Source organism: Eurosta solidaginis, chromosome 1, assembly GCF_040869045.1.
Source record: "Eurosta solidaginis isolate ZX-2024a chromosome 1, ASM4086904v1, whole genome shotgun sequence".
Lineage (NCBI taxonomy): Eukaryota > Metazoa > Arthropoda > Insecta > Diptera > Tephritidae > Eurosta > Eurosta solidaginis.
Window position 1 is genome coordinate 33,778,322 of NC_090319.1, and position 13,282 is coordinate 33,791,603.

Consider the following 13,282-nt stretch of genomic DNA (forward strand, 5'->3'; position numbering starts at 1 on the left):
AGTGGTACAATTTTTCGATCTAAGAACATCAAGTAAGGTAGTTTTTAGGATACTTCTGGCGTTTCCTAAGTGGACCTAGTTTTTTATAACAAGGCTTATGTTAACGGTACGGACACATGCAGTCTATATGAGGCAAACGCACCTCCTGTATATAAATGTTAGGCCGAACACTTGTTTACTTATTTATTTATAGCAATTATTTTTATACAACAACACAAGCACACAGGTGAAGCAATTTTCTATCGCTTCTTAAATTGGTTATGACTAAGCTGATAAAAATTGCTAGGTAACCAAAATGACCACAACAATTACGTCGGTCATTAGCCATTCGATTTTTCATTTTCTTTTTTCATCGTCAATGTTGTTCTTTAGCCGCAAACAGTGTATAGTTGCATAAAAATGGAAAAATTTCGAGCAAAAGCTAATTCTTTACCACTTTTTAATGGACGAGTTTCAGATTCGTCTATATTTGGTAATTCATCCTCAATTGCTTTTGCCTCACGTTCAAGGAAACGTGCAACATTTCATGGACTTATGCAGCCTAAAGTTTTTACAATAACCGACTCATCATCGCTGTTAAAGGCTGAACAAATTGAAAAGAAAAATCAAATTCCGGAGTCCAAATCCATTGTGACTGCAACACCGAAGAAAAGCGTTAATGATCCAACAAATATTATTGGTGCCGAGTTGAATAATTATGAAAAACTTAAAGTTGTGGGACAAGGTGAGTTAATAAAACACAAGAAAGCAAAACAAAAATCAAATCTAGATAGCACACTTCAGTGTAATGTTGTAAGGTCAACGGCCATACCGTCAATTGACCTTGCAACCACTTCAAATGATCACAAAGTTAATTGAAGTTATGACCATATGAAATAGTCACAACGTCAAATTTGTAATGGTTATAACAGCAACAATACTAACACTATTCCCAGCCTGGGCACTGACTACGCATTCCATTGACCAAGCACTCGTGTCTTAACTAAACACTCGTGTCTTGGTATTATGATTCAATGAATGTAGCGAATAAATCGTAATGGTCAAACATTTATATTCGATCGCAAAAAGACGTTGGGTTGCATTTGAAATTTGCTTCTTTTATTTTCTTAATTAAACGTGAGGTTCAATTGAACTGGCCGATCCTTGGGGACCTCACATAGACCATTCAGTCCATAATCTTACCAGAAGTTTTTCCAACGACTAAACTGAAAACCCCTATCAGAAACCTGAACCTATGTTATAAAATAACTCCATACTCTTGGCAAATATAAGAAGCTCTTTCTGGGACCTATGCTACTTCCTGATCTGATAGCTGTATCACTCCTAATAGCTCAGGTCACAAGCACAAAATGTGCTCGATCGTTTCCTCCTCCAATCCGCACTCCCTACATCTGCTATTGCTAACTATACCTTATTTGAAAGCATGTGATGCCAGAAGGCAGTACCCATCATTAGCCTACAGTCCCCTCTTTTCTATGATAAGATCAACTTTCCGTCTGACCGCGCCGGTTAGCAAGCAAATATAGCCTGCCTGACAGTAGCCGTTGGGTTACAAGGTGGGCAAAAAGTTACAATTTGTATCTCTATTGGGCATGCCCAAACAAAGTTGATCTCATATAAAAAGATCAAAACTGTCTATGTTCGCACAGCGTAGAAATCATGACGGACTCATTTCAAACTAGACGCAGTTTTTGAGGGGTACGTACTCGTTCATCCCTTTGTATAGGTTCACAGAATAATGATATCTAAAATATTGTAACGAATTTAGGGGAATTTCGCTTATTCTAAACCTTCTGCTAACGTTCGAATCGCTAAACCGTTGAATAAATAACTCCAATATTCAATTATGCAAAATGGTCTTTATTAGATTACTTTGAGAGTACTTCACAATAACACTTATACTTCACAACCAAAGGCGTGCTTAAATGAAAACTGATTACTCAGCCCGCGCTGCTTTTATACTCTCCGTTGCTTCATTCACATATTTCTACTAAAGTCTAGACATTTCGCCTTGTAGAACTGCTGTAACTCTTGGTAATTGAGCTACATATATGCGTGCATATGTGTGAGTAACAACTTCGGCTGATGACTACATCTGTGTGTGTGAGATAGCTCTCCGGCGCCTTCTATGTATGTGTATAAATGATGATTTATGTGTTCGTGTACACCAGTGTGGCTCGCCTTAATGTTTTTGTTGTTGCGTGATTATTCAGTAACAGTCTAGTGATGTCAACATTCGCCACAATATACTAAATTATTTTTTTTAAGGCTCTTTTGGTGTGGCAATATTATATCGACGTAGAGTCGATAATCATCATATCGTTTTTAAACAGATTAATTTAGCCGACTTAACGCCTTCCGAAAGAGATTTGGCTATGAATGAGGTGGATGTATTTTCGAAACTTCATCATCCAAATATAATAAGGTAATGTACACCCAATTTCAGATTTAAGTTACCTTTGTCCAAAATATTTGGATATGACTTACTTTTTAGAATAACTAAATTTATAATTAAATTGTGTTTGTTATTTTAAGTTACCTTGGAAGTTTCATAAGGGACAATACTTTGCTTATCGAAATGGAATACGCTGATGGTGGTACCCTTGCACAAGTTATAGCGGAACGTCCAATGAAAGATTATTTTTCCGAACGTTATATAATTGCCGTGTTTGAGCAGATCTCTAGTGCTATCAATTATATGCATGCTGAAAATATATTACATCGGTGAGAATTTTTTAAAACATTCGTATTCAATTTTAAAATATAATACCAAACTTAAATAAGAGAAAGAGCAGAAAAAGTAAGAGGAAAAGGAGAAAGATTTACTGAGAAATGAAACGGATGAAAAAAGTGAGCCGAGTAAGGTTAAGGAAGGTTGAACTGGCAGGTCCATGAGGACCTCACATAGACTGAATGAGTGCGTAGTGTTACCAGAAGTTTGTTTTAACGACCAAACTGAAAAATCCTATCAAAAACCAGGACCTATGTTATAAAATAACTCCGTCCTCTTGGAAAAGGCTAGAAGCTTCCTAGGACTTAAGCCACTTGCTGCTTCTAGATCTGACAGCTGTATTACTCCTGATAGCTGGAGTCTTAGCCTGGCAAGCGCACGGCACGAGCACAGAACGTGCTCGATCATTTCCTCCTCCAGTCCGCACTTCCTACATCTGCTATCACTGACCAAGCCTAATTTAAAGGCATTTGACGCCAGAAGGCAGTGTCCAGTTAGAATACCCCTTATGAGTCTACAGTCCTCTCTGTTTAATGATAGAAGCAACTTTGTTAGTCTAAGGTTGTTCTCGTAAGACCTAAACATAATCTTCGACACTTTGCAGCCCCGCGCTTGAACCCTCGCATTTTCCGCTTGGTCGATAATGTGCACCTCTCGCCTTCGCTTAATCTCGCCCAGTCTAATTGGAACGTCTACGGAGCAAGCTTCAAGGGATGCGCTCTTTTTAGCTAGTTCATCCGCTTTTCATTCCCATCTATTCCCATATGCCCTGGGACCCAATATAGATGTATGCTTCTCCCTGCCCCGATTTTCTCCAGGGACTGCTTACACTCTAACACGCATTTAGATGCTGCGCTATGCGAGATTATTGCCTTAATTGCTGCTTGACTGTCAATATAAAAGTTAACACGGTTGCAGCTTAAGCTATGCTCTTCCAGGGTTTCTACTGCTTTGGTTACGGCTACTATTTCCGGAAAACGCTACAGTAATCCGGCAACCTGTAGGATCTGTTTATTTCCGGATCAGCACAGTATACCGCCGAACCTAATATTTCCACTACTTTGGAACCATCTGTGTATACATGTATCGCCTCGTCCGCCATTTGAGCACCCTTGCGCCAACCGTCCACCTCTATTGTGGCCTTAAGATCGCCCTCGAAGCGCAGATAGGGAAACAGGTAGTCTGTTCGTCTTGTGATTGATGACGGTACTACTATGGCCGTATGGTCGGCGCTCAAGCTGCCCCGAGGCACCGAGCCTGGCTGCAGTTGTTAACGCTATGTTCTTTGCTACCAGATGAAATGTGCAGAATGGCATACAGTGCAGCCGTCGGAGTTGTTTTCAGGGCTCCCGTAATGCTAAGCATTGATAGTCTGCATACCCCCTCTATTTTTTTTATGTAGCTTGTTTTTTGTGTGGCTTTCCACCAAATCAAGAACTCCATAGTATGGAATAGGGTTTACAATAGCTGTAAAACCCATTGAGAAAGAGATGGCGATAAGCCCCACGTATACCCCAGTATTCTTTTACATGCATAAAGTACCTTCTTCACCCTCTCCTCCACGTTGAGCTTCCATGACAGCTTACTGTCTAGGATGATTCCTAGATATTTTGTGCAAGGTTTTTCCTGTAGGGTCACCCCTCCTAACTTAGGCCTGATCCAATTTGGGACCTTGTACCTCTTTGTAAACAATACCATATCCGTCTTCTCCGCGTTGACTTTCAACCCGACATTTGATGCCCTGGTATGAATATCCCGAAGCGCCCGATCCACCAAAGAGCTAATTGCAACGTCATTTTGATGTAATCTTCCTGCAATTTAACATGCATCCTATCCATCTCGTTAAGGCTGGATGTACTTTAATGTAATTAAGACCATCCATAATCGCCTATTTAGAAACACTATTGAAAGCCCCTGCAATGTCTAAGAATACTCCTAGAGCATATTCCCTATAGAGCCGAGTAAGATAGGCGGGAAAAACGTTTAAGGGAGAGGAAGAAGAGAGTAAGATAAAGGAAAAGCATGGTGATTGGATAACTGCTCAAAACAAAGATCTTATAAGCCAAAAACTTTTTTTTGCCACCAGCCAGTATTACGTTTTACGATCAGTAACTGAAAACCATTTTCACTGAGCTGTATGAAAGATGATATAAAGACAGTGCAGCCAAAAACACTCAAAAGCTTCGCTGGCTAAGCCATGTTATGCGAATAAATGAAGACGCTCCGACCAAAACGGGGAGACCTCTGCTGAGTTGGAAAGGCAGGTGGAGGAAGATTTGAGCTCACTTGGTGCTTGATGGCGTCAGTTGTCGCGAAACAGAGATAGCTTGCGTGACTTCTTTCGAAACGTCCAAAATCGCTTAGGCGGTTAAGATCCAATTAATAATGATGATGATATGTTTGGCCATAAGCACCTAGCACCTAGTTTCTTTAGGGTTCCTAGGCGTCAATTTAAAGCTTTGATGTACCTAGCATACATACAGTTTTTTCTTTTTTTTTTTAGAGATCTTAAGACCGCAAATGTGTTTCTAAGTAAGCGTGGCATTGTTAAGATTGGAGATTTTGGCATATCAAAAATAATGAATACAAAAGTTTTGGCGCAAACTGTATTGGGAACTCCATACTACTTTAGTCCGGAAATGGTAAGGTTTTTATTTGTATGTATTTATGATCTTCCACTCCACAGTGGTCGGTTCCATAGGGCAAAAATGAAAAAATCAAAGTGAAAAGTTTGTCACCAAATGTGTCATTTGAAAAGGTATATTTGATTTTGTTGTATTCGAACTGTACTCTTTAGGAATAGCTTCAAAATTGAGGTTATGGTATTAGTTGGTTTTTGCAGTGTGAGCAAGTTGAAAATAAATTGCAAGTTTAAGCTATTTAAAAGTACATAAAATATCATTGTAAATAAATAAAAATGAATATTGAAGTCAAAGGTATTTACTTCATTTCGAAATAATTTTAGTGTCTTTAGCTTTTTTTGTTGTTATTTAAAATTTCACCAGTGCTTTTATTAGTGTTTATTTGCACAAATATTTAAATTTCAGTTAAAGTTTTAGGAGGGTTCCTCACCGATCCTCACTTTGGGACTTATATCCTATTATTAGTCAAAGTTTTATGATTCTAAAGTGTTAATATCAGCTGCCACTAACTATGTTTTCCGACAGTTTTCTGATAGGGTCACCCTGATAAATTATTGATTATTGTCGTATGTTATATGTGCTCACATGTAACATACGACATTATTTTATCCAGTCGACGATATGCATATGTAAACTTTTATGTGTATTTGTTGTTTTGTTTTTGTTATGTATCCAAGATCTTTTAATAGCTTTAATTTCTTTATTTAATCCTATTAAACATTGTATTTTCGATAGACACACTTTTCCCCCCACATATACTTACTTTTTGTATGCATGCGGTGAAAGTGGGTGGTTGTGGGTCGGTATGAAGGTATCACTCGCACAAGTTTTATGAAAAAATAATTCTTACATATTTCTAAAGCCGTGGCCAAAGTTTCACGTTGATATCTCAACTGGAAGTATTTTTGGCCACCAACTGCATATAAGACCGACCACTGTGCGCTCTTCCTCTTCCACTTCTTCCCACCTCCCGCCCGCTTCTCAGTTTCCTGCCCACTAGCTCCCTTTCCACTATTCTCCTTTCACTCCTTTCCTTTCATTAACCTCTCCGTTCTTTTTCTTCTTGGTCTCCGTTTTAACCTATCGCCTTTTCGTATTCCCATCCGCCTCCCTTTTTTTATTTTCCTAATAGCCTACTAGTTTTCCTTTCATCTTTGTTTGTAGTGGTCCCCCTTTCCCTAACCATTCTCCTCCTGTTATCTTTTCTTCTCTTCACCTCCCCCCCCCCCCCCCCCTTGCGTTTTCCATTTCCACTGCATTTTTCTTACTCTACCCCTTTTTCATCCCACATATCTTCACTTTATCCCCCTATACCTTTATACCTCACTCCCTGCATCCGTTCTCCGTTTTTCCTCGTTCCATTCTCCTCTCCTACCACTTGTGATATCTACTTAATTAGATGTATGTATATTAACCTGGGTCGATTTGTATGGACGAAAGTTAACCGATATCGGGCCATCGATTTTTCGATAGGACCTGGGCTCAGGAAAAAAAGTTCCACTACGCATACCCAATAATCAATAATCTCGCATATCACAGCATCTAAATGCGTGTTAGAGTGTAAGCAGTCTCTTGAGAGAATCGGGACAGGGAGAAGCATACATCTATATTGGGTTCCAGGGCATATGGGAATAGATGGGAATGAAAAAGCGGAAGAACTAGCTAAAAAGGCCGCATCCCTCAGCGAAGGCGAGAGGTGCACATGATCGACTACCCGGGAAAGGTGTGGGTTCAAGCGCGGGGCTGTAAAGTGTCGAAGATTATGTGTAGGTCTTACAACCTTAGACTAACAAAGTTGCTTCTATCATTAAAAATAGAGGACTGTATACTCATGACGAGTATTCTGACTGGACACTGCCTTCTGGCGTCACATGCCTTTAAATTAGGCTTGGTCAGTGATAGCAGATGTAGGAAGTGCGGGTTGGAGGAGGAAACGATCGAGCACGTTCTGTGCTTGTGCCCTGCACTTGCCAGGCTAAGACTCCAGCTATTAGGAGTGATACAGCTGTCAGATCTAGAAGCAGCAAGTGGCTTAAGTCCTAGGAAGCTTCTAGTATTTGCCAAGAGGACGGAGTTATTTTATAACATAGGTCCTGGCTTTTGATAGGGTTTTTCAGTTTGGTCGTTAAAACAAACTTCTGGTAACACTACGGACACAATCAGTCTATGTGAGGTCCTCATGCACCGGCCAGTTCAACCTAACATACGCATACCAAAAAAAATAATTTTCGAGCCTGCGAAAACAAAAATGACGAAAGTGTCAATTTTTCGACCAATACTCTCCCCAAAACCCAAAAAATATATATTTTTTTTATTTTCAAAAAACTGTTGTCGCCAACGTTTTTACAACAGTTTTTAAAAAAATTATATTTTTTGGGTTTTGGGGAATGTTTTGGGTCGAACAATTTACCCTTTCGCCATTTTTTTTTTTCGCAGGCTCGAAAATTATTTTCTTGGGTATGCGTAGTGGAACTTTTTTTCCTGAGCCCAAATCCTATCGCAAAATCGATGGTGCGATATCGGTTAATAAATCGACCCAGTCGAATATATATGCCAAGATATAGGGAATTAGAAAATTTGTATATTATATTAATCGTAAATATCTTGCAGTGCGAAGGCAAAGAGTACGACAACAAAAGCGACATTTGGGCATTGGGTTGTATTCTTGGCGAGATGTGCTGCCTTAAGAAGAGTTTCGCAGCCACAAATCTTTCGCAATTAGTATCCAAAATAATGGCGGTAAGTTTTACAAAGTGTTATTTAAATTTGCATATTGCCCACATCAGAATAATCAAGTTTCAGTCTGTTTATAGATTCCCCATCCGCTCCCCTCTCAATACCTGAAGCACTTCTCACTAAATTTTTGTTTTGAGGTACTTGGGAATATTGATCACTTGTGCTAGATAGCTAACACCTATGAGCCACAATAACGGAATGGTGTGTGAGCACATGAAAGACCCGAATATACGTTCAAGGATGGCCAGGTTCTAATCAACTACATACTAACTAGCGATATAAGACACAGAGCTGTCTCAACTCTCTGAAAATGTTTAGATCTACTTAGCAGGCTCTCACTTCTCTTTTAAATGTAGTCTGGTCATGTTTATTTGGTAATCTTACAGCTTTCCGAAGAGTACCAATTCCGTAAGGTAATCGTCTTGCTGTTGTTATGTATGTACATTTTAATGGTTGTGAGCTGGGGATGCGCCCTGACAGTTTAAGTGTTATCTGCCGATGCCCTGCCTTTGCTAGTTCATATGCTTTCTATTTTCCATCAGTCTTAAGGCTGATGCTGGTACAGCGGTTATGAGTATTTAAGCGTGTCCGTCGGACACGACCTATACGCTAGGATTAATTAAGTTATTACAGTGCAGTCATCTTTCTACGATGCCTATCCGTTCAGGATGGTTGTTCAGGTTAATTTCGCTACGCCCTTGATAGGCTAGCCCTGTTATACTTAATTGACCTAATGTGCAAGCCTCAAATCTTTTCTGGCGTCTCCAGCATGAGGGCTTATGGATCTATAGTCTTTAATGTTTTCTGAATGTTCCTACTCTGTTTGTGTTGGAATATAACTTCAATTACTTTTCAGCTCTGCAGGATGAAGATCAGAACGATACTCGCTCTAAAGACCCTTTTCAGCCAGCGTACCATTGGATCACCGGAGTGATGCCCTCCGGTGCTAGTGATTTGTAAGCAGAGAAACATGAGGATTAATTTATTTGCGTGAGATTTCTGTCGGTCATAAGATGTTCTGACGTGTTTTTTCGATTGAGGCGCAAAAGGATTGCCAAAACTCGGATTTCGTCTTTGTTTGCTTTCTTCTTTCTTCTTTCGTCCTTTTTGCTTTCTTGTAGCTTTTGAGTGCAGCACGGGGAGTTTTGCAGTTAAACCAACAACAAAGGGCACCATTTATTCTCAATATTAAATCGACTGAATATTGCATACCTACATATACATATTGTAACGAATTTAGGGAAATTCCGCTTAATCCAAACCTTCTGCTAAAGTTCGAATCGCTACATATATGCGTGTGCATGTGTGAGAACCTACTTCGGCTGATGACTGCATGTGTTTGTGAGTATCTCTTCGTTGCCTTGTATGTATGTATGTGTATAAATGATGATTGATTTGATGTAAACAAGAGTGGCAGCTTGCTTTATTGTCGTTGTGCATTTATTTACTTAGTATCACCTTAGTGATGCTAATATTCGTCACATTATTTATTGAATGTTTTTTTCAGGGCAAGTATACCACAATACCAATGGGATACTCGTCGGCATTGCGCAGTCTTCAAAGCAATCTCTTGCAGGCAAGTACCGTTATAAACATCCTCATGCTTCATTCTTAACAACATTTTGTACCTTTATAAATAATTTTAAATTGGCAGGTTGATGCTTCACGTCGTCCTAATGCATCTGAAATATTAGACTATTGGATTCCATTAATATTTCGGAATTTGGGCAAAAATAAAGGGTACACATAAATATTTCATTGTGCATTCTGTCTATTTGATCTCTGATTTGTATTTTCCAAATACTAATATAGATACTCTTATAAGGATGATATGTTTGCAGTTACGCCAATTTCAAAAATCGATCCCGACTTACCACCGCCTAAAGAAGATGTGGAACTAAACTTCTGCTTGGAAACCGAAAATTCTACGCAAGCTCTGACAGAATTTCCAACTGGGTGTACTGAAATGAGAGCAGTTATGAATGCAGAAACAGCTTTGCCGAATGAAATTATTTACAAGCGGTTTGTAAAAAACAGTCTAGGCAGATAGGCAGATTTCTTCCATCAAAAAAAAAAAAAAAACGCCCAGGAAAAATTTCGTTTATAAAGTAGTATCCACCTCAAGAAAACTCATACGCTTCCTGATACCCTTTTTTAAAGATTTGTTTACCAAGTGCAAAGGGTGCCGTGGTTTTGCCAAGAGATATAGATATGTGCGTGTCATGGTTTCATGAGCAACGACCCTGTAAGAACACAGTCGGTTATAAACCAGGGATATGACTGACTGCATTTACCAGTTTTTGAATGGAATTCGCACAGGTGTTCTTTTCTCTTCTTAACATAAATGTGAGTTTTCAATTCGATTAAGTTAATTTTAACGAAATTTTTGTGTTTTTTAGGGCCGCTTCATAGAAAATAGACAGATAAAGGAGGCGTCAAAATTATCCGCGTACTACATTTTTTACGCAAGAAATGTATACGACATTTTTCTTGAGCGTTCTTTACCACAAAAGTTTTACCTGCCAAAAAAGCACACATTATTGAAAAATTTAATTTTTTTGCGCCACAGTATTTTTTATGCAAGGCGAATCCATAAGCGAATTCAACCAACTCGCCGTGCAGAAGAAGGTCAAGTCAAAAGAAAATATGAATTGATTTCGATTAAATAAAATAAAAAATAAATGTAAGGCGCGATAACCTCCGAAGAGATCTGAGGCCGAGCTTCTCTTCCAATTTGCGTCGTGCTCCTCTTGATTTTCCCTACAAATTGGCCAGACGGGACCTACATGTTTTACGCCGACTCCGAACGGCATCTGCAAGGCAGATGAGTTTTCACTGAGAGCTTTTAATGGCAGAAATACACCCGGAGCGCTTGCCAAACATTGCCGAGGGCGGCCCCGCTTAGACAAAATTTCTTCTAATTGAAAAGCCTTATTTCTAAAATTTTGATGTTGCTTTGCCGGGGGTGTGAATCCAGGGCATACGGTGTGGTAGGCGGAGCACGCTACCATCACACCACGGTGGCCGCCACGATTAACTGACGTATTAAAGAACAAGGCAAGGCGAATCTATACCAGGTGGTGGCAAAGCCAATTCAACCAATTCGCCGTCAAATCAAAAGAAAATTTTAATTGATTTCGATCAAGGCGAATCCATACCAGGTGGTGGCAAAGCGAATTCAACCAATTCGCCGTGCAGAAGAATGTCAAGTCATAAGAAAATGTTTATTGATTTCGATTAACTGACATATTGTTGTACAAGGCTTTGTATGGAAAATTATCAAGAAGAAGCAATCAGCTGGTGGGATAACAGCACCTCTACTGAATTCGTCTTGGATTTCGATTAACTGACATATTAAAGTACAAGGCGCTGTATAGAAAATAATCAAGAAGAAGCAATCAGCTGTTGGGATAACAACACCTGGTACTGAATTCGCCTTGGTACAAGGCGCTGTGAAAATAATCAAGAAGAAGCAATCAGCTGTTGGGATAAAAACACCTGGTACTGACTTCGCCTTGTTTTTATGCTTGAATATAATTTTTTTTTATACCATGATTCATACGTATTTGTCTAAATGTTTGAAAATTATATCATTTTCACACCAAAAATTAATGAAATAATTAGTCAGGCTTTCTATATTAAAGCGCTTATTAAATTCAATCTTCCATACAAAACGGAATTCTTAATTTTTTTTTATTGCTTTATCGAATGGCTAATAGAATTAAAAATCTAGTCAGCTTTAGAAGACGAAAATTTTAGTTTTCCAGGCCATTAAAGATATCAAGTTGAAATTTCGCTCGGAGATTTTTCTTGTACACACTTTGTGAAAATTAACAAAATCGGTTTGGCAACCACGCCAACTTAAAAAAATCGATATCGATTTTGCAAAAAAGGAAAAAGTGCAATAAATCATTACCAAAGACCGATAAAGTAATGAGTCTAGACACGTGGGTGAACTTTATTACGAAAGATTGAAATTTGGTAAAATTATGGGAAGGGCGTGGCACCCTCTACATCGAAAAGAAGAGATTTGAAAAGCTTCTCAAGCCACAAATCAAAAGGAAGTCAAGATATAATGTTTAAATTTACCATGTGAGTTGTGCTTGCTATTATATATACACTTTGTAAAAATTATCACAATCGGTAGACAACCACGTCCACTTAAAAACTTCTTTTCTCAAACCACAAACATTTAATATATTTGCGGTATATAGCTAGATTATACCGATATTTCACCTCAGTAGTGCTATAAATAATAAAATAAATGCAAGGGGCGATAACGTCCGAAGAGATTAAAGGTCGAGCTTCTCCTCCAATTTATGTCGTGCTCTTTATAACTTTTCCTACAAATTGGCGGTACGGGACCTACGAAAGGCATCTGTAAGGCAGATGAGTTTTAACTAGAAAATTTCTTATGGCAGAAAAACACTCGAAATGCTTGCCAAATCACTTCTTATGGAAACTTTTTTGAAAAAACTTATTTCTGAATTTAAAAATTTAAAATTTCGTTCAAATTTGAAAAATGTTAGTAGAAAATAATTAAAAATTTCGCAAGCCGTTAATCAAAAAACCCTTATTACGACTATATAGTTTTTCAGAATTATGGTTCTTGGAATTTTATGTAGATCGGGACCGAATTTAACGGCCACGCCCGCTTTTTCTTAAACAGTTACCGAAAGTTACTGAAGTCTAAAGGGCCAATTAATGGTGATTTATAACCATAAAACCATAACCAGATAAATCAGCTGATCGAACCTATCTTATGAAAATCAATGTAATCGATTAATGGTGAAATACCATAACGCTAACGCCATAACCATACCATAGCCAACCAATTGGTTTTTGGTATCTCGCCATATCCATAACCTAAAAATATTTAAGTTGGTGAATTTAATAACTTTTTGTAGATTTTATTCATTGTTTTGGACACGTTATGACTAAGAGACTTTTTTTTTGTGGAATATGTTTTTAATTTTTTGCGTTTTCTTCATTTTTATGAAATTTTCACGATTTTTAGGTTAAGGCACCATTAATCGATCATATTGGAGATGGTTATGGATATGGGTATGGTTAGACTATGGCGTTAGGGTTAAGCAAGTTTAATTCGACCTTAATGGATTTGACACACAAGGAGAAGAATACTAACCATATTAGAACGACCCCTGTGTAGAAC

General features: G+C 38.4%; 1 protein-coding gene across 1 annotated transcript in view; it reads left to right on the forward strand.

Annotated features, from left to right (window-relative positions):
* Window positions 1-387: 387 nt before the first annotated feature.
* The window catches only part of niki (nimA-like kinase), a 32,816-nt gene continuing 19,921 nt past the window's right edge, over window positions 388-13,282 (forward strand). Inside the window, exons 1-8 of the mRNA XM_067785395.1 lie at window positions 388-724; window positions 2,269-2,425; window positions 2,536-2,724; window positions 5,235-5,373; window positions 7,984-8,112; window positions 9,617-9,685; window positions 9,764-9,849; window positions 9,922-10,131. Coding sequence (XP_067641496.1) covers window positions 400-724; window positions 2,269-2,425; window positions 2,536-2,724; window positions 5,235-5,373; window positions 7,984-8,112; window positions 9,617-9,685; window positions 9,764-9,849; window positions 9,922-10,131 — 1,304 coding nt within the window. The 5' untranslated portion in view covers window positions 388-399. The remainder of the gene's footprint in view (window positions 725-2,268; window positions 2,426-2,535; window positions 2,725-5,234; window positions 5,374-7,983; window positions 8,113-9,616; window positions 9,686-9,763; window positions 9,850-9,921; window positions 10,132-13,282) is intronic.